The 25,676-nt window shown below is 42.1% G+C and overlaps 1 protein-coding gene across 1 annotated transcript in view; it reads right to left on the minus strand.

Annotated features, from left to right (window-relative positions):
- Positions 1 to 1,148: 1,148 nt before the first annotated feature.
- Positions 1,149 to 25,676, minus strand: part of LOC311005876 (NACHT, LRR and PYD domains-containing protein 14) — a gene marked incomplete at both ends in the record, with an annotated part of 65,211 nt that continues 40,683 nt past the window's right edge. The window contains one exon of the mRNA XM_083998483.1: positions 1,149 to 1,277. Coding sequence (XP_083854609.1) covers positions 1,149 to 1,277 — 129 coding nt within the window. The remainder of the gene's footprint in view (positions 1,278 to 25,676) is intronic.

Here is a 25,676-nt window from a genome sequence, read left to right on the forward strand (position 1 = left end):
TCTGAAATATAAACAAGACACAAATGAAATCAGTGGTCGTCTACACAGCAGTGTGGAAAATACCTAAACTCTGTCATTTTCTAATCCTCTAGTGAGTCCATAGAAGCATTGTGTGTGTGTGTGTGTGTGTGCATGTGTGTGTGTGTGTAGGCCTTCGGGTTTCTGCAGGCACACACACCTCTGTTTGCTGTAGCTCCGTACACTTTGCTCATTTGTTTCACATTGTATTAATGATGAACATCTGCCTGTGCTTCTCAGCTGATTAATGCAGATGAAACGTAGCTGATTTCACGTCTCACACACACACACACACACACACACACACACACACACACACACACACACACACACACACACACACACACACACACGATCACATATCTTTGTGGGGTCCTGTCATTGGCATATTACATTCCTTAGCCTCAAAGGCTACGGAAAAGGCCTCAAACAGCCATTTAAACCTGTGGGGTCCCCACAAAACTGCCAACCCCCACAAGCACTGTGAAAAAAAAAAACCCATACACACACACAGACACACATACGCACACACAAGCCCACCTCTAAGGAGTGTCCTGAAATGCATCAGTTTAACATTAAGTGATGATGGAACACAAGCAAACAGGGATTTGCAACACATGCAGACACACACACAGAGCTCTACTATAAGTGCTGTAGGAAGGGGAGAGTGGAGGTGATGGTGGGGGAGTTAGGGGGGGTAGAGGGACATGGCAGGGGAACGTGTGAGGGTGGAGGGGGGGGTCTCTTCATTTCTAGGTGATTCACGTTTGAAGAGGGCGTGCAAAATTGCTTTATGGAAAGTGGCGAGCGGCTCGGCGGGAACATTAGGTGGGAAGCAGCGGGGAGGCCTGCGTTTCATTAGGGAGCTCTACTCCGCCTTTATTACCCGGATTTGGAGTTTTATGGTTATCATTATTTGCAATAGAATTATTATTCGCATAGATCTGCTAGTCAGCTGTTTGGGTTGGGGACACTGGGACATGCCGTCTGTGTGACTGAATCTATGAGTGGTTTCTGAGGTGATCTGTACAAGGTTTGCCATTTCTTCTCTTCCTGTGCGTTGCGTGACAATGTGTGTGTGTGTGTGTGTGTGTGTGTGTGTGTGTGTGTGTGTGTGTGTGTGTCTGAGCTCAGGCTGTAGTCGTGTTGTCGGCCTCAGCGAGGGGCATCGCGGTGCTGCTGGAGAACCTAGCGTTGGTGAGGCAGCACTGGGCGATCTCAGACTGAAGCCGTGTCTGGATCTCCATCATGAACTCATCCTGTAGATCACACACAAGAACACAAACTTTAGAATACTCAACCAGCATCAGGATAATTAGGAAAATACTTAAAGCAGAAGTGAGTGATATATTTGTGTTAATATAAGTCTTAAATAGTTATATCTTCCGACAGCAATCACTTACATAGAGTGTTTGGACTGAAACACGGGTCTCTCAGTCCCTCTGCTCTGCTCTGAGCCGAAGAGAAAACATTTATCGTATCCTACAGTTTTTATCCAATGAGGAGAGAGAACGGCATGCAGGGCTGTGTGTGCAGCCAAGGAACGCCGTGAATGTGGTGACGTAGCGACGAGGACTGTTATGGTGCGTTCAAGGAAACTCGTATTTTTCCGACCGTGAAGTGGTACCAGTTCGATCTGGTACGAGTTCACGGGTCGGAAGTTACGAGTGGCCGTTATAGTGACTTTCACCGGTAAAATAGGTCGGAAAAACACGAGTGGGTTGCCTGGAACGCTACAAAGTCGTAAGTTGTGACTTGAAGCTGTAATTTACGATTTCAAAAGCCTGCCTGGAACGCAGCATTAGCGAAAACGACCGGATCACTCACTTCTGCTTTAAGAACCGGATAAGAGGCCAGTCATATAAAAACACCTGTCAGATGTGAAGTGAGAAATTAACAAGATTCCCTTTGTTTTGTTGAAGACTGATGGAAATACCTTTGTAATACTACACCTCATCTTAGAGGGGTGATTCACCAATGGTGGTGTTGTTAACCCCGATGTCAGAAATCACAAAATGTTGTTTTAGTTAGTCAGTACTGTACGTTTACATGACACTTCAGAAAACCAAACTATAACTGGACAACTGAGTGCATGTAAACGCGTTAGTCTGACTCATATCGGAGTTCTCCAACTCCGATTAAGACACCCAGATAATGCGATTGGAATTCGATTTTCTCTGGCATGTATACGCCTGAATCTGAGTTTAACTTGACATCCCATGTGCGCATGCTCCACACCCCCCGTGCTGGTGTAATACCTGCACAAAAACATCCAAGAAAGCCAGTCGCAGAAGCTGTTGTTATAGAATTTACGACGTTCTTGTCTGCCTCTCGAAATCACCATGACCACGAGGGATAGCGTGCACCTTATCTGCACAGTAAGTAACGCACACATTACGTACGAGGTGAACAAAGCTGTACGATTAACCATCTTGCTGTTGTTTGAAAATGCCGGTCTGCCGCCTGGCTAATAGGTCAACCGGAAAAAGCGCCACCCGATGTTAAGGAGACTTATTGCTTCTCACGCAAGCACAGAACGTACAGGCTGCTGTGTGTTTCAATGCTTCATTTCTGCTGACTGTGTCCGACGAGAGGCGACGGAGTCGTCGGATAAAGGGAGTCGGCCGTCGGCTTGTGTTGGGGCGGTGTGTGGGGGCCTTTAGAGGTATAAGATCAATTTTTTTCTTCATTGTGTTGTATGGTGTAAACATAAACTGAAGCTCCACACCTGGATCTGCATGATTCGATGCGTTAAGCCACCTAAGACATGATTGGCTGGTAGCACAATAGCACAAAGAGGCTGGTGCATTTTCCAATAAAATGATTGGTGAGTGTATAAGCATCAACAGCTCCGGTTCCACTGTTTTATTGCAGAAATGTTTACCTCATAGCGGCACTGAAGGAAATGTCATAGAGTCACTGAAATCCTCACAAAGTCCTCTCCGGAGAGCACGGATACACACAAATTAAAATTCAAGTTAGTTGTTGAGTTGACATCTCGTTGTGGTGAGTGTGTGGACGGACAGACTGATGTCCTCTGGTGCAGCTGCTTTCAGGGCAGAGGAAAACCTCCCTGGTGATCTCCTTCCACCTCAGCTCTCAGCTCCTTTTGTGATTAAATGTTGTAATATACTTTTATGGTACCCAGTTTTCGGTTAGTTATGTCCTACATTACCCAGAATCCCTGCCATTTGGTGCCTTGTGGTTGTTACAGTATGTGTGTGTAAGTGTATGACCACTTACTGACTGACATAAGAAATAAAACACACTTTTAAATCTTAATATCACATTTGGAGAACTGTGGTAAAAAAAAAAAGTCGAGAGACCAAGAAAGAAACTGAGCACCGAGCGGAGAATGGAAGGACGGAGAAGTACAAAAGGCAGCGCGCTGACTCCTGGCTGGCTGCTGGCCGCCAGAATCACTGATGCACTTTCCCGCCTCATAAATTATCGCCGTGACGACGGGTGAGATGCTGTCAGGGAAGCCCAGCATCCAAAAAAGCAACAGCAGCAGCAGCAGCAGGTCTGGACAGCAGCTCAAGACACTGTCTCTTCCTCCTCTGTCATCACACTCGGCTTTGTCTCCTCCCAAACACATGGAAACGGACCACGAAGACCAGACCAGAACTTTACCCTCATCTGTCAAACAAACACGCTGATATAGTTATTTTTTCGTCTTCATTTTTATCTGCTATGGCATGATAATAAAATTGATTTGGATTGAGAGTAATGTTCCTGTTTGTACAAAATATAGTTTCTGCCGAGGTAGACTTGCCAGCCCTTTTTAATTATTTAATATGTGAAGGATGTATAGCATATGTTATATGAGGAAATTATGGTGCTCATTTTGATATAATGTCTTTGGACATATCGAATATCTGCATTGTTTTTTGTTTTGTTTTTTTTCCTCTTGTCTTTATTTATAAGAGTCTTTTCAGTATTTATTTATTCAACTGATTGTGCTTCCCTTTTTTTTGAACATTGAAAATGTTTTGGGGATGATGAACTTTGAATGGATTCTGAGTTGAATAAGATATTCCCTGCCTTCAACTTTTTTTGTCATTTTTTTCTTAAACTAATTGTATATCCCCTTCTGCAAAACCTTCAATAAAAAGAGATTTAAAAGAAAGAAAGAAAGAAAGAAAGAAAGAAAGAAAGAAAGAAAGAAAGAAAGAAATATAGTAAAAAAAGCTGCTCTGATTAGAGTTTGGTGGCTAAAGGTCAAGGTCACAGTGAGATGGTGAAACACTTTGTAGCTTTTAGTTCAAGCTACAACATTCATGACCAAATGTTTCATTTTTCCAGTGATTCTGGATAAACAGATGAAACCTGGAACTAGTGTGAGCGGTGGAGGCAGACAACCCAGGGGGAGATGATTGTAGTTAGCTCACTATTTTGGTTTTCACGGCTGAGTCCAAAACATCAGACTCACTACACCCCTGGCTACATGTAAAACAAATGAGCTTTGAAGAAAAGATTAGGAATGGGGACATTAACTTCAAAAAAAAAAAAAAAGAAAAAAGAGAAAGAAAAACAGGCAACAGCACTAGTTACAGTTATGGATGAAGTCGATGTAGTTGACTTCGAGACTTCAAGAAGATCATAGCTCGTAAAATGAATGAGGAAAATGTTAATTGCTTCTCGCAACAACTATCAGGAATGCAAATAACCTCGGTGGAACAAAAGCATCGCTCTCTACCCTGCAGAAACAGGCTGACGTGGACACACTCATTCAAGTCTCATCCTTTAGATGCTGCATCCCAAAACATCTGCATCCGCTTGCGTAACCGTGGCGCGACTACCGTCCATCCTGTCAAAGGCTTTACGTTTTTTTTTGTCTATATTTGTTGCCGTGTCCTCGTCCTCCTCCGTCTCGCCACCATTTCACCAGACAAACACAATAAACTTGCTGCTAAGGGCTCTGTGCGCCCATATGGTAGACAACCCAACCACGCAGCCATTGGGTCTGGCTGCAGGTTGTTGTTTTTTTGAACAGTCTTGCTGCCACCTGCTTTCATATCTTTACAGACACAGGTTTGGACATAATGAGGGAAAAAAAACAGGACAGACGTACAAGGAAACAAATGAGGTTTTATTTGAAACTATGAAATTCTCTATTAGAAGTGCATCTTCAGAAAAACTGAAACAATTTGTATCTCATGAAAGAATATGAATTTTGCGAGACAGCTGCTCAAAAAACAGGAAAATACAACTAGGACAGGTGCACATCCAACTCCCAGAGCTTCCCATGCCAAGGCCCCCTGAATAGCATTAGCTTCTGGCGGGGGACCTCTTTTGCAAATCCACTGACAATACAATGAAATATGTAAAGAAACGTTAGTTTTTAAATGTATTTTTTTATTACATTATATTATATTGATTATTTTTTGCAGCAGAGTATCTTGGTATCAGGTGCAAACTGCCAGATCAACACTGGTCAACAGTTTATGACATTTACAAATTATGTTTTTGACTGGCAGTTCATTTGAAATTTGATTTCAATATGTTATATTAAATCAGATTTTATATTAATGCATACAAAATGAATTCAATTTCATTTTGCTATGTGTATTTTTTTTCTCATCTTCCCTTACAATTTGCAGAGGACCCCTTAGTGCCCCCTGGTTGCCCCCTAGGGGGCCCTGGCCCCCACTTTGAAAACCACTGTACGGGAGCTGCTCTTTGTGATAGAATAAGGGCGAGTTCAGCTTTGGTCTTTTGGCAATGATAAAGGGCCATGCGTTTGCAGAGCGCATCCTAGCCAGCTTTGAGCGACCTGTCAGACATGAAGCCGCAAAATTAGGGGCTAGTTGGAACATGACGCCACTAAAGTGTTGGACATTTCTTCTCTAAAGAACAAAATCACATCTAAGAGGGAGAGAACAGGACTCGGCCTGATCAGGTCGACACAAACTCATCAACTCCTGGATGCACAACAACCTCATGAGGTGATAAAATTTCATACTGCCATCCACTTCCCCTCTATAGACTCTCCATTATGAATTAGTACTACAACTCTACCACTGTACTTTGATTACACGAAAAATTCTTCTTGCTGTGTCATTAAATGTGATGTAACCCTCCAAAATAAAAGCTTTTAAAACCGCTCCAGCTGTCTTAAAATTTGTTCCGGGTCTGATCCTTAATTAAAGTCTTTGAAGCTACAGCTTGAGTCCTGCTCCTCTCTCTTCCCCTTCCTCCCTCCTTTCTCTTCACCTCTCCCTCCTCCCCTCCCTCCCTCCCTCCCTCGCTCCCTCCCTCCTCAGTGGCGGTGGTCTGCAGCAGAGCAGTTAATAAAGAGATTGATTATCGGCCTGTCAGGAAGTGACAGTTGGACAGGGCTGCTCTGCATGAATGACAGAGGGCATGCTCACCACGCAGCAGCCTGCCTGACATACACACCCACACACACACACATACACACACACACACACACACACACACACACACACACACCCCCGCACACAGATGCCTTTGCCAACACAGGGGTAGGTGAGGTGGTGGAGGAGGATGGGAGGGGGGGCTGGATGGGTGAGACGCGGGCATGTGGAGAACAGCAAAGCAACTTTCTGCTGCCGGAAGAGGTGTGTGTGTGTGTGTGTGAGTGTGTGTGTGTTAGCGGTGGTGGGGGTCAGAGTTCACAGCAAGGGACAATCCTCATTATTAAACAGAGTGAACATTGTATGTAAACATGTTTATTTCTGATGTAAAGTTGGACATTTTAACATGGGAGTCTATGGGGACTTACTCGGTGTTGGAGACACACTCTAGTGGTCAGTGTAGGAACTGCAGGTATTGACACTTCACTGTTGGCTTTGTTCTTCTTCATCCTCTGGAGGTTGGAGCTCGGCTACGACACCTTTGTATGGTGATAATTGTAAGTGTTGTTTTCTCAGCTCGTGGACAAAAAGTCACTGACTTAATGACTTCATGACACTTTGCTACTTGCATTTGCATTGACTGTTATTCCATCATTATCACTTGCGGCTGGTGATCAGCTTGTTACATAAGTACACATAATCTATAATGATGATTTTTTAATGTAAATTTGTGCCTCTGCATATCATGGAGCCTAGTTTTTTAAAGTATCTTTAAAATACTTTTATCTTTCTCATAGGATGTTTTATCTTAAACCAGCTTTTTAACCACCTGCTGAGTATATCAGAAAGGAAAATACATTCTGACCTAATCCATTATGAAGAAACGCATGCATGCATTTTCATGAACAAAATCTAATATCAGCACGTGTACACAATATTGTTATATAATAGCTGTATTACGGTAGATATGGCTGAAATGATGAAAAGATTCAAGTTCATGCTACCAGACTTTGCCCCAAGAACAAGTTATAGCTGCTTCAGTAGAACTGGTAAAATCAGACATGCCGCCACTTCTTTCCCCCAGAATCTCCTGAATAGGAGATGTATCCTCCACACACAACCCCTGAATGAAGCATTAAAGGTCAGAGGTGATGTCTATTTGTAAAATGCATGTCAACAAATCTATTGAAAAGACAAAAGCATCACTGAATGGTGATTCATACTCGTTGTTGGCTCAGAAATCCTGATATATCTCCTTCCACTGAGCCACTCAACTCCACTGTCGTCCAGAACTATTAAAAACACATCAGTGAACCACACTGTTGCACCGCATGATGCCCCAGCAAACAGCCTGGGCCAAATATGGATCCACTGTAACACAGCCAGAAAATGTAATAATGAAAACCAAGTGGAATCAGCCTTTAACTGATGTGATGTGCACATATGTTGGAGAGACGACAAAGTAAATAGTAAAAGAGGACAAGTCCAGCCAGACATGACTTTTTTTTGTAATTCTTTTTTTTTTGCTGCAAATCACTTGTGTGTTAAAGCAGATATCAGTGGAATGTTTTTGTTAATATAAGTCCTAAATAGTCCTATTTTCCGTCAGCAATCACTTACATGAAGTATTTCAGCCTAAACACGAGTCTCTCCGTCACTCTGCTCTGCTGTAACCCGAGGAGAAAATTTTCCTTGTGGGATAAAAGTGTTATCCAATGAGGAGAGAGAACGGCATGAAGGGCTGTGTGTGCAGCCAAGGGATGCGCGTGAATGTGGTGACGTAGCACGAGGACCAATTGATGCCTGACAAGGGCGGGGGCTGCTAACTCATGGTGCGTTCAAAGAAACTCGTACTTTGTGTTTTTCCTTCCTGTGAAGTCATACCAGTTCGATCTGGTACGAGTTCACGGGTCGGAAGTTACGAGTGGCCGTTATAGGGAACTTTCACAGACAACAGGATGGTAAAAACACGAGCTACGGGTTACCTGGAACGCTACCAAGTCGTAGTTGTGACTTGAAGCTGTAACTTACGGTTTCAAAAGCCTGCCTTGAACGCAGCATTAGCCGAAACGGCCGTGAAGCTGATATCTGCTTTAAACATTAACTTTGTCAAAGTGCGGAGACACGAGGGATTCATTAACTCAGTCACATCATGAACACGACTCTGGTCCAGTCATGAAACAGACAGCGAACCAGTCTCATATGAGCTCAGTATGTTCTCCAGCAGAAAGAACATTATCAGCTGCTGCTTGGTGTTCTTGAATGCAACATGGTTCAAACTGACAGTGATTATCAGTAATTACAAAAGGGGCTCTATATCACCTCTTTCATCCTTTTTTTGAATAGAATATTGTCAAGGGCCAAAAATGACTTTTGTGGCCATTGTTAAAAGTGGTTTTACATGTGTTTACAGGGCACAGATGTGACACTCACATAAGAATCTAAATGTTCATGTTTCAGGGCTCAACTTCTGATTTACTTTCCCCTAATTTTAATGCACTTTTTGAGTTTACAAAGAAAAAGTTAAAGGTCCCATATAGTACAGAGATATAACATTGTTTAGTTATAAATCAAGTTTAGGTTCTGCATTAATAATACTGTGAAAGTATCAATGCCTCGGTCCACAGAGAAATGCACACACCTGTATTCAGAAACTGAGCCTTAAAATCAGCTGTCAGGACTTCTGTGACTCTGTGATGTCACAACGAAGCAGCCACTGCTCTAAGCTATGCCCAAAGCTCCACCCATCTGGAGCCACTATAAGACTCTGCAGGATTTGGTTTATCTGGGTGTTTCACCTGAAATTTGCTCCATTTTTATTGGGTCACTAAGGAAATCGTCAGCCAATCAGAGGCTCAGAGCCACACAGAGGTGATGTAAAACTATAATGGGCTGGTTTTTGGTTCTTAAACCACAAAAGTATCTTCTTATGGACCAACATTTCAATTTCAACACAAGAAAAATATAAAATACGGAGCTTTAATGATTAATCTGAGTCTCACTGAATTCAACAGAAGTTATTTCAGTGTCAGTCTTTCATTATTGACTAATACTATTCTAGCATTTAGTTCTCTCTTGGCGATCATGATGTGTAAAAATCACCACACATCTCACGGGAGTGTCATGCCTTAATATCTTTTTTAATACAAGGGCTAGAGGTGCCAGACTTTCAGCACAATATATATGTAGTTTGCACTTGATCAGCTAATGGAACAATCAATACCTCTAGATTGAATAAGCGGACTCCTGAGCCTGGAATCAAGACTTTTTTTTCTTATACCAACACAGAGGAGGAAGAGAGTGTTTCACACCCCGAGAGGAGGAATAAGAGTGGGGGAGAAGGCGGCGGAGGAGGAGTAGGAGGAGGCGGAGGAGGAGGAGACGCAGATGGACAAGTGCTTTTACGGTTGAGTCTTCCTCTGGCTCGATGCCACGGCCACAGACTCTCTTTGTTTGCCAGGCTACTAAACTAATAGAGATAAAGGCAGGTTCCTGCTGGCCCTGAATTAGAAAGTCATTAAGAAATATAAACACACATGGGAGCGCACGCACACACACTCCCACAACACACACACATACAGCGGATATACACACATGTACATACAAAAAATGCAAAGGCATTGGAGCAAGCATGCATAAAAACAGACTGTAAGTTTGATCCATTTCCGCCTCTGCAACAGCAATACACACTCACTCACTCACACACACACACCAACACATACACACACTGACAATGCTGACAGTCCAAACAAACTTGTGTTTCCCGACTCAGTCCCTTTTTGTCACTACACAATAATACTCCTCTTCACATTCTTCTCTATTTTCTGCCATCTCTAGATTCTAATGTGTGTCAGGGCCTGCGTTTGACTGGTTGTCGTGTGTGTGTGGTTTATTATCATTATTATCACCATTAACACCTATTAGAAAATATGTCAGAGGTGAAAAAAAAGATAAAAGAATAAATTCTTATGGGTTTTTTGTTTACAGAATACAATGAACAATTTGAAATGAAAGAAAGCTGAATAAGTAAATGCTGCTAAATGTCATCTACGACAAACACTCCAACTCATAAGCATTAGTAAATAAACCGCTGCTGGTTGTGAGCTGCTACTTTAAATCGAACAAACTCATATAGTTAAAGCGCAGTCATTTCCAAGAGCAGCTGCTCACTGTAATTTTTATTTTTGTGTTGGACTGAGTGGCCCAACTGTTAAGAACACGAGTCGGTGTCGACTTGTGTTCTTAACAGTTTCAGGAGGGAGCCACAGTCAAATCAGAACAATCAGTAGTGACTTTTTTTTTTTTATCAGCATTTTTAAACAAATCAAACCCCAAATCAATTCCAGCTCACTTCAGTCTGATGTTTATCATCTTATAAAAAAAGAAATTAACAAAATACCCTGGCATGTCAGGTAAAAAAGGCCTTAGTCTCTCCAGCTAAACCCTAATTCCAACAACAACACATTTGGGATGTTGTGATTTGAGAAGTCTCCCTCCTCCCTGACGCTTGATATTTCCACGAGGGATCACCACAGCCTCTCTCTCTCTCGGCTGTCTCAACATTAGTTAAGATGGCTGCACGGTGGCTGCTGGGAACCAGCGATTAAAGCTCTCCAAAGTGCACACGGCTTAAGCTAGCTCATTTGTTAGCCCCTGCAATTCCCGAGGAGGAGCAAACAACCTGCAAACAGACAGAGCCGCCGTTCAATTACCCAAAGTCAGTCAGTCAGTCAGTCAGTCAGTCAGGGTCCTGGTTCAGCGCTGACCCGGCGCACTGAAAACACACGGCGAAAGGTCAGCAAGGTTCAAACTCAAGCTGCTACATTAGCAGGGTGCGAGTGTTTTAAATCTGGTAAATGTCAACTGACGTCGTAATTTGAAAAATCAGAGAGATAAAGCAATAGAAAAGGGAGGGAAGATGGTGTTTGTGTTCAAGAAGAACATGCACAGGTTCAGAGGGAGATCAGATCTACACACACACACACACATACACACACAGAGAGACAATACCTGCGTCTAAACCCGGGCTCAGAGAGCATTAAAATGTGTTCATAAAAGAGGAAGAAAACAGCATATGGAAGCCCCAGCAGACGCATTCTTATTTCTATCTGTGAAAAATTCATTACGCATTCTCACAATGAGTGTGTGTGAGAATTTGCCGTTTGTTCTCATCTCCAGCTAAACAAAGGCACATGTGCTCGTTTTCAGAGCGGGATGCAGCGCGGCCTGATTTCAAAGGCACAACTTGAAAGACGACAGACAGCTATTTACAATATTTATACATTTAGGATGCTGATACTATGCATATTACTTGTCTGTCTTCTCCACTGTGTGTGTGTGTGTGTGTGTGTGTGAGGCGACAACAGTGGGGAAGGGAGTCGCTGATGAAAAAAGGTTACTTTGGAAATTCTCTGATAATTGGTGCCTTAAAAGGAGCTCATTTTTAACTATGTCACCACGACTGCTCGATGACAATTAATCTGTTTGCGGCTGCTTCCTTGGCATCTGTGCCAATTACTTTATATGCTAATATATGTAAATGACATCTCAGATGCCAGTTTCAAGTATCATGCGAGTGGTGTATTGTGTCTTTTTTTTTTAGTCATACTGTTGAGGCTCATCAACAATGCAACTACTTTAAATTTGGAGGTATGTTAAGTTATGAATTTCCTCCCATTTCCTTACGTGTAAAATAATAAATGAAAACCATGATTCTTTCTGAGTTGGACTTTTGTCAGGGGCACAGGCTTTTTAAATAATAGTTACGATATTATATATATCAATTTATACAATAAAAACCAAAAAATGCAAAGATTAAATATATATATTATCCTTATGTCATAAGAGGACACTGAACTCCTTTCAAAAACACAGTGTGTTTTCTGTTAAATAACAATCAATAACAGTAGAGCATCACTCTGTGGAGAATAGTTTGAGGTCGTACTGCTGGATGAATAAAATACCCATAACAACCTTAAATATGAGCATTAGTTAAATGTCAAGACTCATTTATTCATAGTTTATGCACAATACATAAATCTTTAATCGGGTCGGTTGTGTTTTAAATATTGTGTGTGATGTGATGTGATGTGCTGTACGTGGATTGAACGACTCACATGTGAACAGATGCGGGCTGAGTATTTGCTCTTATATTTTCTTTTTCACCAGAGTGACACAGTTTTGCCACGTCACACTCTCATCGCACCCAAAGTCAGAGAAACGGAAAACACACAAGAGATCACACACCAGTGGCTGCGTTGCGTTCAAGTGATGGGGATTTCTAATTTCTAAAAATAATAAATAATAATAATTCAACTCAAAGATGCTACCTGTTAATATACCCAACCAAGGAATGATGAATGATAAAATAATGAGAAAGAGAAGAAAAAGAATATTGAAAAAAGTGATTGAAAAAGAAAACTTTGCTAAAATAAAATCCAGTTGGGAAAAAAAAACAAAAAAACTGAAGATGTCAATCGGTGAATGTGTGCAGCTGTGGACACGTTTTGATCAGCACCATTGTGTGTAACAGACAATCAGCTCTGTGAGGGAGCTGCAGTACATTTCCTCTGCAATACATTGATGGTTAAACGCTTCCACTCTGTGCAGAACAAGCATTAAGTCGCTCAGCTGCTTCCCCCCCCCGTGTCAGGGAACTCAAACACCTCTTACTGTACAGATTCAGCCTGTCATTCAGCCGACGTGGAATAATGCTGAGTAAATGTTAATGAAAGCACTTTGAGCCCTTTTCTCTCCCTATAAATGGCACTAATTACCAGCGTGTCCTCCGTCGACACGCTCCTCCATTGTTCCTTCTCCTCCTCGCCTCTGTCCTCTGCTCCCTCCATCACTCCGACTGAAGATGTCACTGTTGTATACCAAATATCTGCTCTGGAAACTTGTGTGTGATGTGTGTGTGAGTTTGTGTGTGTGTGTGTGTGAGATGAGAGAATATGTTTTCATGTTCATCAGCAAGAAACAAAGCTATGTTGTTGTATTTAAGGCGTTTGACTGTGGAGTTTTGACAATGCGGGGGGTACAGCAGACACCCAAACAAAAAGTGAAATCCAATAGAATTAATCCAGCTGGCTGATCTTTAAATAAGAGATAAACACGTTCATTTAAATGTAATACAACTAAATTACATTTTGGAATTTTTCCTGTTGAGCAAATAAAGCTCGGGGTGCGTTAAAGTGCAGTTCTCAGGGTATGAAAAATGTCACTTTTCATAGCCTTATTTTTTGTCTAAATTTAAAATCTTTTTAGAAAAACACATTCATTTTGCACAGTGGTGTCACATTCAACACGGCCTCTGAAAATACAGAAATAATGGGTTATATTGCCGAGCTTAAGTATTCATTACAACAATTATGGAAATGACGGCTGGTGTTTAAAGGGCGGGGAGGTTGGTGCGGCGCTCTGCTTTAACATACACCAGCGTTGTTATCGCGGCTGCCGTCTAACTGTACGCGTGGAGGTGAGGCGAGGAGGGTGGGGGGCGGGAGGGAGGGAGGGAGGGGTGGAGGGTTTCTGGGTAATTACAACATCAACATATTTAGAAGTTATGATTTGATAATCACACTGAGGAGAAGAGGGGAGAGGTCAGAGCAGTGGGAAAAAAGAAATTCTGACCCTGAATACAGAAATAAAAACACACATACACACACACGCCTACAGTACACACAATCTTACTGTGCAGCAATTTACTCCTGTCTGTGTATTTAAATAGATTTCATATTATAGAGTATGTGATGTGGCTGGTTGTGTATGTTTTTTTTTTCCCCACAACTTGACACATAAGTGCAGTATTTCAGAGCATCCAGGACGTGATGGTGAAGAGAGTGTTGTGTTCAGGAGAAACACTACATATGATGCAGTGATTTTTTTCTTTTTTGTGTCTGTGTATGTGAGATTATGGGGTATACTGTGTTAACATTTTCATGAATGAACCTCAGTATAAAACACACCCTGGTTCTATTTAAAATGCGTAAACTTGGCTGAGTTTTTATGTCTCTTGCTTCTCAAAAAAAAAAAAAAAAAGAAAATAATTTTCCTTTTTTAAACATACAAAAAAATCATTTGTCCGTCCATTATCAGAAACCAAATCCAAACCTGCGCAGTCTGACTTGAAGATGATTTCACAGCGTTATCCGTCCGTCCTAATCGTGGCTGCAAAACTGAGCCGTGTCAAGTCAAGTCGCTTTTTATTTCCATAGCTCCGAATCACAACAGAAGTTGGAGCAGGTCTTGACTTTCTCTTTATAATATTTACAGACACTAACAATTCCCACCAGAGAGGAAACACTTCTCTTTAGGCGGCACAAGCCTCAAGCTGTGAGCTGCTCACCTGAAAATAGTTCCTGCTAATTCCATTTCCCAATATTTGAGTAACTTTTGACAATAAAAACTACAATGACCAGAAAATTCCATTTTACAATATCCTTTAAAAAAAATAGAAACTCTGTTAAAGCAGAAGTGAGTGATATATTTGTGTTAATATAAGTCTTAAATAGTTATATCTTCCGACAGCAATCACTTACATAGAGTGTTTGGACTGAAACACGGGTCTCTCAGTCCCTCTGCTCTGCTCTGAGCCGAAGAGAAAACATTTATCGTATCCTACAGTTTTTATCCAATGAGGAGAGAGAACAGCATGCAGGGCTGTGTGTGCAGCCAAGGAACGCCGTGAATGTGGTGACGTAGCGACGAGGACTGTTATGGTGCGTTCAAGGAAACTCGTATTTTTCCGACCGTGAAGTGGTACCAGTTCGATCTGGTACGAGTTCACCGGTCGGAAGTTACGAGTGGCCGTTATAGTGACTTTCACCGGTAAAACAGGTCGGAAAAACACGAGTGGGTTGCCTGGAACGCTACAAAGTCGTAAGTTGTGACTTGAAGCTGTAATTTACGATTTCAAAAGCCTGCCTGGAACGCAGCATTAGCGAAAACGACCGGATCACTCACTTCTGCTTTAAGTGAGTAAAAAAAAAAAAAAAAGATTTCTATTCTCAGTTGGAGCCAATGGGCGGAGAGCTGAGAGGAGGGACAAACACTGCTGATGATGAGTAAATATAGAATATCAGAAAATAATTGCATACCTTCTAATTAGATACAACAGTGAAGAGAAACAGGAAAGCAGGGAGGGAGACCTGGGAAATGAAGAGTGTCTCCACCTGGAGTCGAACCAGCGATCATGGGACATACTCTAACCACTCAACTATACCAGGCCCCCTGAAAGTATAGGTCCACTAATTATACACAATAACTTACTGGGTCTTTCTCTATGTGGTCTGACAATGTTTCATATTGTTATAAAATGACACATACAGAGAACATGGGCTTGTGAGAACCCTGAGGGTGTGTGTGTGTGTGTGGCAGTTGTTGGGTTTCATGACTCTGAAACTGTAAATCAGATCTGAGTTTATTTACCTGACATGAATACACTCATGAAATAAAGAACTCTGGTATTAAGTCATATTAAACAGAGACTGGAGTGGACACAATGGAGAGTTAATCCATCCATTACCAACTACACTGTAGTGTCTCATGCAAATATAAAATACATTCATTGACTAGATAAATATATTGGATTAAAAGTGGCATCTTATTTTGAACATCAATAACATATAATGAAGCTGTCCTATGACAAAGGTGGAAGTGGATTTAAAATTAAATATTATATATAATATTAAATATAATGGACATACAGTACATTATTAGAGTCACTAAGGTCGTCAGTAACAGGGTTTACATCTGTTAGTCAGTGATCAGTCATCATCTCCTAACCCCATGACCATACAGTGCCCCCCCAACTATCACCAGAACACACACACCCTCTTCCCTATGTGTCTCTCTCTCCTCCCTGTATTTATCAGGCTGTGTGGCTTTCTAATCCCTCTCTTTAGAAGCGGTGTGTGAAAGCTAACACTCCATGTGATTATGGAGGACCCTAGGCTGCTGATTATCTGGAGAGACCACCACAGAGACCCCCGGCCACGCTCTCCCAAGCCAGCGCTGCTTTAATTCTGCTTAACTGATCTTCACTTCACATTGCCTAAATGAAAACAGGTAAAAAAAAAAAAAATAGAATAAAAAATAAACTTGGTGAAACTCTGTGGTTGTTCTGGCTCCAGGAGATTACACTGCATCTTTTGGACGCTGTTGACAAATTTGACAGGTTCCCAATTGGAAACATGCTTCATCTGCTTCTGTGGCTGGGAAAGTCAAACAGCTGAGGTCATCTCCACATTCCTACACTTGAATGCATCTCTTCTGCTATGATTTTGCATCAAATATTTAGTCTGAAAACTTTTAACCTGAAAACAGGTTAAACAATGACATCATCACCTTAGGTAAAGGGGGGCATTTTACATTGGAATCTCTGGGGACTGACACTGACTGTTGGAGACACACTACAGGGGTCAGTTGAGGAACTGTAGTCTGCTGTGCTTAAACCACCAGTCTACGACTGAATATCAATGCTGCGTTCAAGACAACTCAGAGGTAACCGAGAAGTCTGAAATTTCCTGCTTCCGACATGGTAGCGTTCACGCTACAAGATGGAGGAGAAAAACATGGATGCCCGAAAGAAGTTTGGCATATTTTGGCTGATTGCAGAACATGAAAAAAGCAGATGAAGATGCAAGATAACTTTTGTTTCCATTTCATTCCTACTAATAATGACTAACGTTGCTGTAATGGAGCTCTGAGATGATACCTGCATTTCCGACACATCATTTCTGAGTTTGACACCGTTCAATTCATTTTTTCCAAGTTGAGAGTTGTCTTGAACGCAGCACAAGTCCCAATAATGACAGGTTACATGCTGTCATTCCGACATCCCACCATTCTGACTTTCCGCTATTCCGACATACCATCGCCCCACCCTTCCAACAAGATTTTCATTATAAGGAAATGTGCGTTACTCAACAGGTGACTCCCTCCTACTTATCTGGACTCTCTCTATCTATCTGGCCTGTCTAGCCTCTACCTGGTCTTATTACTAAACTTAACCAACTCCTTTCATCATTACCTAAGCCCAACCAGTGCAAAATCTTTTGGGGAAAAAATACACTTTTAAAGGAATTGTCAGAAAGGCAGGATGTTTAAAAAAATAAAAAAAATAAAAAAAATATTGTCATTCCAACCATAGGAGGCAAGGATTGTCGGAATGACGAGACATTTGAAAGAAAATTAGAAAGTGTTGCACAGGCTTATGTTGGACTGGTGGGATGTCAGAATGGCGGGTGCCCCCCCCATAATGACAAACTCCTAAAATAGAGGATCCATCGCTACCATGTGACTCGTAAACTCTGATGAGTCACACCTTGGCCCATATAACCACTCACATGATCAGGTGTTGTAATGTCCACACGACTTTTGCAGACCGGATCTGATCGGTTTGTTTTCTCGCATCAGAACCAATGAACACAAAGTGAGCAAACAGCGAGCACATGTCCGAACACTTCACTGTCTCTCTTTACTCAGCGCCACTTCTCTGAGGCGTTTAATGACTTTGAGTGAGTCGACGGAGCCCGTGGCAGTACCTGTGACTGGGTCTTTACACAGGTGAATATACAATCCCAGGCTCGCTAAAAAGCCTTTATGTCCGTGACATTTCACAAATGGACTCCCTGAGGGCAAATCCTGCCGATTGTCTCACCGCTAATGTTGTCTCTGTGTTGTCTGTAAGGGGGTTGATACTTTTAAAAGTCGTACTTCTAATGCAAAACAGAGCATCACCTCCCTCTAGAAAGAAAAAAAAATCATGCATGCTGTGGCATTAAGTTCCACCTGAAAATTGGAATATATGGAGGAGGGAATTAGGAGGTGACTTTTCAAACGCCTTTTATGTGTGTTTTTTTTTCTGTTAGGACGGAGCCGGGGAGAAGACGACAACAAATGAGGGATCTGTAGCATCAGCTGACAGCAGCTGTTGTTCATCAGCACACAACAATTATCTGATAAAGTCATTAGTAAATACTGTATATGCAAATATGCATCATACGTGCACACTTGCAGCTTATGTGGGTGTGACGGCTGGGTGTTATTCAGAGCAGAGGGACAGGCAGGGGACAGGGGGGAAAGCTGAGATGCCATATGTGTGGAAATGTTTCAGGTGACAACAGTCACCCCCGACATGTTCTCAGAGGTTACTGTGAGGTGTGTGTGTGTGTGCATGTGTGTGTGTGGATGGAATTTAGGTCACCTACACCTAAGCCGTGCCAGGTCATCTGTCAGACAGGATCTTAATCACCGTTATTAACCAAAACTGGTAGAAAGAGCTGTTAATACATTAACTGTTTCCCCTCCCGTCAGGGCTGCTTCACAACAGGAAGTGAAAATGAGTCTCACGGAAATAACACCCAGGACTGCCAAAGCTTTCCACCGCGTCTCACTCTTCATCAGTCAACACAGTGGTTGACTTGATAATTGAGTCAGTTCGGTTGCTTTTGCACGACGTGAAAACACACGGCAGCAGGAGTCTGTGTTATGGTCGGTGCTGTATCGATGTCCTTCTCATCCACTGACTCCTAGAGGGTGCCCTGTCTGTTCATCTGCTCTGCCATAAAAATCACTTGTTATTGTATCAAAGTACAAAAAAGAGATGATGTGTGTGCACTGGGTGACTTTAAAGGAGACATATTATGCCCCCTTTTCACAAATTAAAATAGTTCCCAGGTGTCTTAAAGACTGAAATGTGGTGATTTCAGTACGTAGCCCAAAGGCAGTCCTGCTCACTTTTCATTCAAACAAACTAATGCCACTGCCACAGTTGTTAAATTTCATTAATGAGACCAACATTAATCTCCTAAAAACAATTTAACCAGCCAGCGGTAAACCTCTAAAAGCGTGCGGGATCCCCCGGGATGAGGACGGAGCTCTGCCCCGGCAGAATATGTCATATATGCTGCCGCTGTGACAGCCGCTGCCCTGGTCCCCGGTCGCGGCTTCCACAGACTGTGGATTTCTGTTAGCCCGTCTATGGTGTTTTACATTATACGTTAGCATTACTGTAAGCTAGCGGACACTAGCTGTGTGTGTTTTGAACGTTGTTTCAAACTATGTGGGCTTGATTGAACATCTTTGATGCTTAAATATATTGCCGCTTAATACTGTATATTGCTTTATTCCTCTTTTTATTTTGTGTGCCATTTTTACTGTAGGACTGGCTAGGACACCGTTTGTTTACTGTGGTCACTTCCGTCCCTCCCACACACCCCGCTGATTCGCTTAGGGCACCGCCAATCAGAATCGCCATAGCTAGCACACAGCCAATCAGAGTACCCGACGAGTCTACTCTCCCGACGGCCAACGAGCCTCGACTGAGCATGTTGAATCGGCCCCGACGGCTTCTGGCGCTCCCCGACGGAGATGGACACACCAAACAGACACGGACCCGACGAGACCCGACGCCCGACTGTCAGGCCAGTGTGTTCCTGGCTTAAATGCTAATGAAGCACTGTTTGCCCCACCCCACCCCTTCTACTGGTCCCAGGTAGGGGTGGTATTATGGAAATTCGTATCCTAATTACATCACTGGAAGACAACTGAGGGAACAGCTCGTAAAACCACGTGGATTTCAACCTAGGGAGCCTGCACATTACAGATTTCTTTGTCAATTCTCACAATCTGGGGGCCGGAAGACAAGACAAACACCCAGATATATGCCTTCAAAATGTGATATTTCCATAATATGTCCCCTTTAAAACTAACCCATGACATAAAAAAAATGTGCAGGCAGACCCATGCTAACAGCTCCAGTTGTTCAGAGTGATCCCCCACAGCGGATGTCTGTCTGTTCCCTCAACACTTGCACTTGCAACAATGCTGCTGATAGCCTATATATACTGCTCTGAAGAATATTGTTTTTTTTTGTAGAGAGTTGCCAGACCAAGTTTTGATACATGTACAACAACAATAAAGTTTATTCTGATTCTGATATTTGATCAACTATTTATCTTAAAGGAAGCAGCAGCTGTGGTCTCCAAGTGGACATAACTAAAAAGCATCCTATTGTGGTTATAATGTTTTATTATAAATGTACAAATTCAGATAATCCCTTTCCCTTCCGCATTCCAGAAGAAAATAACCAACAGAAATCAACTTCCTGTTTCAGCCTTCTCTCAGTTTTATTAAACATGAAACACACAAAAAAAATAAAAATAAAAACCCTAATTATTAATCATATTTAAATCTATAGCACAGACAAAAAGTAATTCATGCAGCAAATAAATAAATAATGGCAGCCTACTCAGCACTCATTGTCTCCTTAAGGGCTTATGCAGTATTCATGTGGCTTTCATATGGATTTTTTACATTTCTGTTCCTAGTATGTAGGTCATTAAAGTTTTTATAATGTATTTATGTTTTATGTCATGGAATGTTTGTGTGTTGTGTGTTGTCTTGATAATTCATTCATCCTCTGCCGCACGGCCTGGGCCAGACAAAAATCAGATGGAGAATGTGAATCTTCTCACTTCTCAGACACAAGATTAAGATGTTAAACATTTGAGAGATGACAACCTGGCACACCCAGCGATGCCCCCTGTACAGTACGTCCTCAGTCAGGACGCATCCACCACCTATACAGTACCAACCCCTGTAGTGGTAATCATAACAACCTTATCCAAGTCCACTTACAACCCCTGCTGCCTCCCTTGCCTTTGACTGTGCTCCAGCAAAATGTGGGTCCTTTAAGCATCAGATCTTTAAATAATAAATCCTTCACATGCCTTGATTTTATAACCTCTAATAATTTGGTCTTTTTATATGATCACAGAGACTTTGCTGACCGCAGGAGATCACAGTCCTCTCATCAAAGTAAACCCCCTGATTTGACTCACCACCATCAGGCAGGGAAGTGGGGGGTTTGCTGTTATCCACCTTAAAGAGGAATTTTGTTTCTTGTTAATTTAAAAGATCTGGTATTATATTTGTTATCTACAGATAATCCAGTGGTCTCAGGCCTGACAACTTTGAGATAAAGAATATGTGTGTGTCACATCACAAAGCAGTATTTTTTCAGTATGGTTTATCCCGGCTGCCCTGTATAAACAATGACTCAGTCTCTGCTTGCAAGTTTTCAGAGCTATTTATTTCTGCCTTCCATCCAAATTTAACATAGAAGAGCTGGTCTCCCCTTTTAATTACACTTGTCAGTCTGTCCTGGATTCTTTTGCCTCTTATAAGGTTAAAAAGTGGACCCCAGCCTTGGCTAACATAATCCATACTGGACCAAAAATAGAGACAGTAGAAAAAACAGTTTGTTAGGTATTCAGGTATTTCGGGTAGCGGTATTTGATTTTAGCAAATCCAAGAAAAGTTTTACAATTCATCACTGCCACCTCTTGTTGTAATTTTAGTGATGCCCCTCAAAAGCTATGCAAAAAGTTCTTAATCTCATTTACAAACAAAGTCAAGGATGCAACAAATCATTCCACCAAACTGCATTTTACTTCCCATAGGGAGACCCTCTAGTTTAGCAGTTTTGAGCCTGTGTCCTTGTCATTTTTATGTGACACCATATCCCGTATGAATACAACTATTTAAAGTCTTGAAGTTTTTCAAATAAGTTTAAGTCAATAAGTTTATACTTGGACCCAAAATTTAATCAATCATCAATAGCTCTTGAGAAGAAGGCGTAGTTCCTTCTGCTTTCAAAACACTGTGGTCCAAACTAGAGCTTTGTCCACCAAAATCCAACTCACTTCCAGTAACTTTTGACAATTACCTCACCTTTGAGCCACACATAACACAAGTTGTCACTATGTTTCGGTCAATTAACGCTCCCTGTTAGGTGACTGAAGACACATTTTACAGGATAAAATATCATCAAAATTCTTTGGGAGATTGTACAATCTATAGAAAATAATTCAGCATCACCCCTACACCATTGTCACAGCCGAATGTGCTGCAGGTGGTGACATACCATCATGACGACCACGTCATTACTACTGTCACTGCCGCTTCTCACCACCTAAACTTCAGTCACCATCAGTGCCATCACATAATTAATGCACAGGTCAAAACCTCATATCAAATACACTCACTCCTGCTCCCATGTGTCTTCACTGCAGACTGCTGTGCACGAGCACCGCTATCCGCTCTAGATGCACTGCAACACTGAAACAACACTAACCCCAACCCAAATGTTGTGTTTGTTTTACTCAATGAATGAGGAATAATCAATTTCTATACTGTAATAATTTCCTTTGATAAAACAATTTATCATTTTGAAGTATCACAAGGTAATTACTGTAATCTAAGTTAAACCAGGTGACACCCTTGGTGTGCTGAGGCCCCAATGTAACTCAAAGCTCTTCCAGAGAAATATTAAGGTGGAGGTCAGCGGCAACTTTAATAGCCAAAAAGACTCACTTAGAGCACAACCGTCTGGCCCATCTCTCAGCCTCCTAGTGATAACTTATTCAGAGAGTGTGAATAAACTCTTATCCACTCTTAGGACAAATTTCCAAGAGGTGAGATAAAGCTGTGATGTGTGTGATCTCCACCTACCACATGAAGAAAGTACCTGAAGAATCAGAAATGACAATGGCAATGTCACTCAGTCAGAGTCCTACCCAACCTAACCCTCTCTGCAAAATGTTACAAAATTAAAAAAAAAAAAAAAAAATTAACAAAAATTATTTGTGGTTGCTACCTCCACTAACCAGCCAAGTTAGGGATACGAACATGTCACAGTGAATTTGACCTTTGACCTTTTAGACATTAATGTTATCACCTATATAAGACAATTAAAAATATGCTTATTGCTAACCAGATGAGTTCATTTTCAGAAGGCTGAAACACACTTTGAATTTCTTTGTGTCTGAATGATGCTGTATAAATATGCTGGCTCTGCCTTGTCTTGACCTTTGACTTCAGGTGAACATTTCTGCCAAACTCCAAGACATCCCCGCAAGGTGTTACTGACATAATTCATTCACAAGGCCGAAACTGTGTGGTCACCATGGCATATGATACTGGAATAGGACTGTAATTGCAGTTGGATCTTAAGTTAAGTATGATAGCTTCTATTTATGTTTTTCTCTGCAATTTCCATTAACAAGGAGATGCCACTCACACACATTCATCATTATAAACCGAATCTTTCCAATTCCCTAAACCGTACGAGCTTCTGAAGAAGATTGACTAGACTCTCGTCTCTTTGCCTTCATTAACAGACTGTTTGAGGATAATGTATTTTGCAGGACACTGAAGACATAACTAATTGATCCCTGATGGGGTGAACTAGGGGACAACTGCAGTGAAGCCTAAACTACAGACCTTGACTTTGGCTACCCTCCTGTCAGTGCTTTAATAAGATGCCTAGCGACACAGTGTGTCACAGGGAATGCCAGGACACCAGCGTCTGGTGCCAGCATTGCCCGGAACCACAGAGGAAGGCTTGGAGAGGGTTCCTCTGACCTCTCCAACAGAACCAAAGGGGGGGACTGGCATCTCCTTTAATAAGGCTGGCCACTCTTCATTCACTGTGTCACCCCCCACTTCCCTAAGCTGTGGAATGGGCACTGGCACTGGGGGAGAGGTGGCAGAGGTAACAGCTGGCTGCAGCCTTGGCGGCATGGCCATGGCATGACCACAGCTTTATTAGTGGCTTCCAGGACACCAGCTGATCCTCTCCCAGGGTCCCTGTCACACTGATGTCTTCATCCTTAAGCTGAGCAGACAGGCCAGGCCTGCAAGCTAGCGGAGGTGACAACAAATCCAATTACCTCCCCTCCATGGTGCCCGGACCAGACGAAGGGGGGTGGGGGTGAACTGGAAGCGTAGGGGGGGGACAGGACGGCAGGACAAGGGGTGGTATACTGACACCAGACTGATGCGAAGGCTTTCAGTTTGGCCTCTGGATGCTGAAGTTACTGTATTTTTCATGCTGTAAGTCATTACACAGCTAAAGGTGTAAAGCTAAACCAAGGGGCCAGAGAGCATTTTATTTCAGGATCAAGCAGAGAGAGGTAGAAGTACAGGCCCAGGTTTCAGATCCAGTTGAGTTAACAGTAACTCAATCCACACAGCGCCTTGTGGTTGTCTGCCTCCATCAGGCTACATTTCTTTTCATTCAGTCAGTCATTAAAGGGCATGTCCAGTTGTAATCAAGGTTTACCTCAGATATTAGATATATCATTTCATACTATCCATACTCCCAAGTCCGAATTTTGGTTTAATTTAATTGTAAAGCGAATTTTGAATGATGGTCAAAAGGACATTACTTGCGACCACAGAACAATTTTAAAATTAGTCCGGAGCCCATTCATGAACATTGAAAAAATGATAGATTCTTGAACAAAAACGAATATACTGTAAGCATACACATGCTGCAGTTGGGAGTATGGATGGTATGAAATGAACTGATCATAGGTGACCTGATATCTAAGGTAAACATTGATTACGACTGGAAATGCCCTTTAAAGGAATAGTTTGCCAAGAAATGAAATTCACGCATGCCCCAGGCAAATTCAATACAGGACTGTTTGGCTGTAAAAATGTCCTAAATGACATGAGTTTCAAGTCAACTCTGGACTACATCTCTTCGGGACACTAGGATTGCACTGGACGAGTAGTGTGGAGGAATATTACAAGGTTTTTGTGTAGTTTTACAGTATGGACGTTTTTGTGCCTGTCCCTAATAATCTCATATAAAGTTTTCATTGGACTACTGTACGAACCGGCCTCCCGGGTCTCCAGATGAACTTTGAGGAATAAAAAACTACTCCGGAGTATTCATCTGCATGAGCGTGAGTCACTAATGACTGAATTTAATTTTTGGTGAACTACTCCTTTAATGTGAACCATTTCTGTGAATTTGTCATATAGCCTTGAGTCTTAATTCATGTCTCATTAAAGTTCCATTAAAGAATTACTATGATATCAAGTCCACAAGAATGGGGCATATACAGATGGACAGGCAATTTGAAAAAGAAAAGCTTCTGGATGTGTAACAAGCTGGTTCCTATTGATGGTTAAAGGACAGAACATGTTAAGTTCTGATCATCCTGGGTCAGTATTGATCTACAATCACAACTGCTGTCCCCTGTGTGGATTGACAGGGGAACTTGTCTGGCAGTCAGGATAGAGGGAGGGAGGGCCCGGGATGGAGAGGAAAGCAAAAAACGAGGCAAAGCGCCAAAGCAGAACCCCCTCAGCCGTTTTCCCTCACTCCGTCAGTCTTTCCTCTCCACCAGAATGCTACGCCGTGTTGGTGGAGTCTCACCTTATCATCCACACGGCTACGGTGTCGGCAGTTTTCGCCTTCAGTCGCTGACTTTGGTGCCGAACCGGAGAAGATCATTCACCACTTCCTCTCCTGACATC

The sequence above is a fragment of the Trachurus trachurus genome, assembly GCF_905171665.1.
Source record: "Trachurus trachurus genome assembly, chromosome: 22".
Classification (NCBI taxonomy): domain Eukaryota; kingdom Metazoa; phylum Chordata; class Actinopteri; order Carangiformes; family Carangidae; genus Trachurus; species Trachurus trachurus.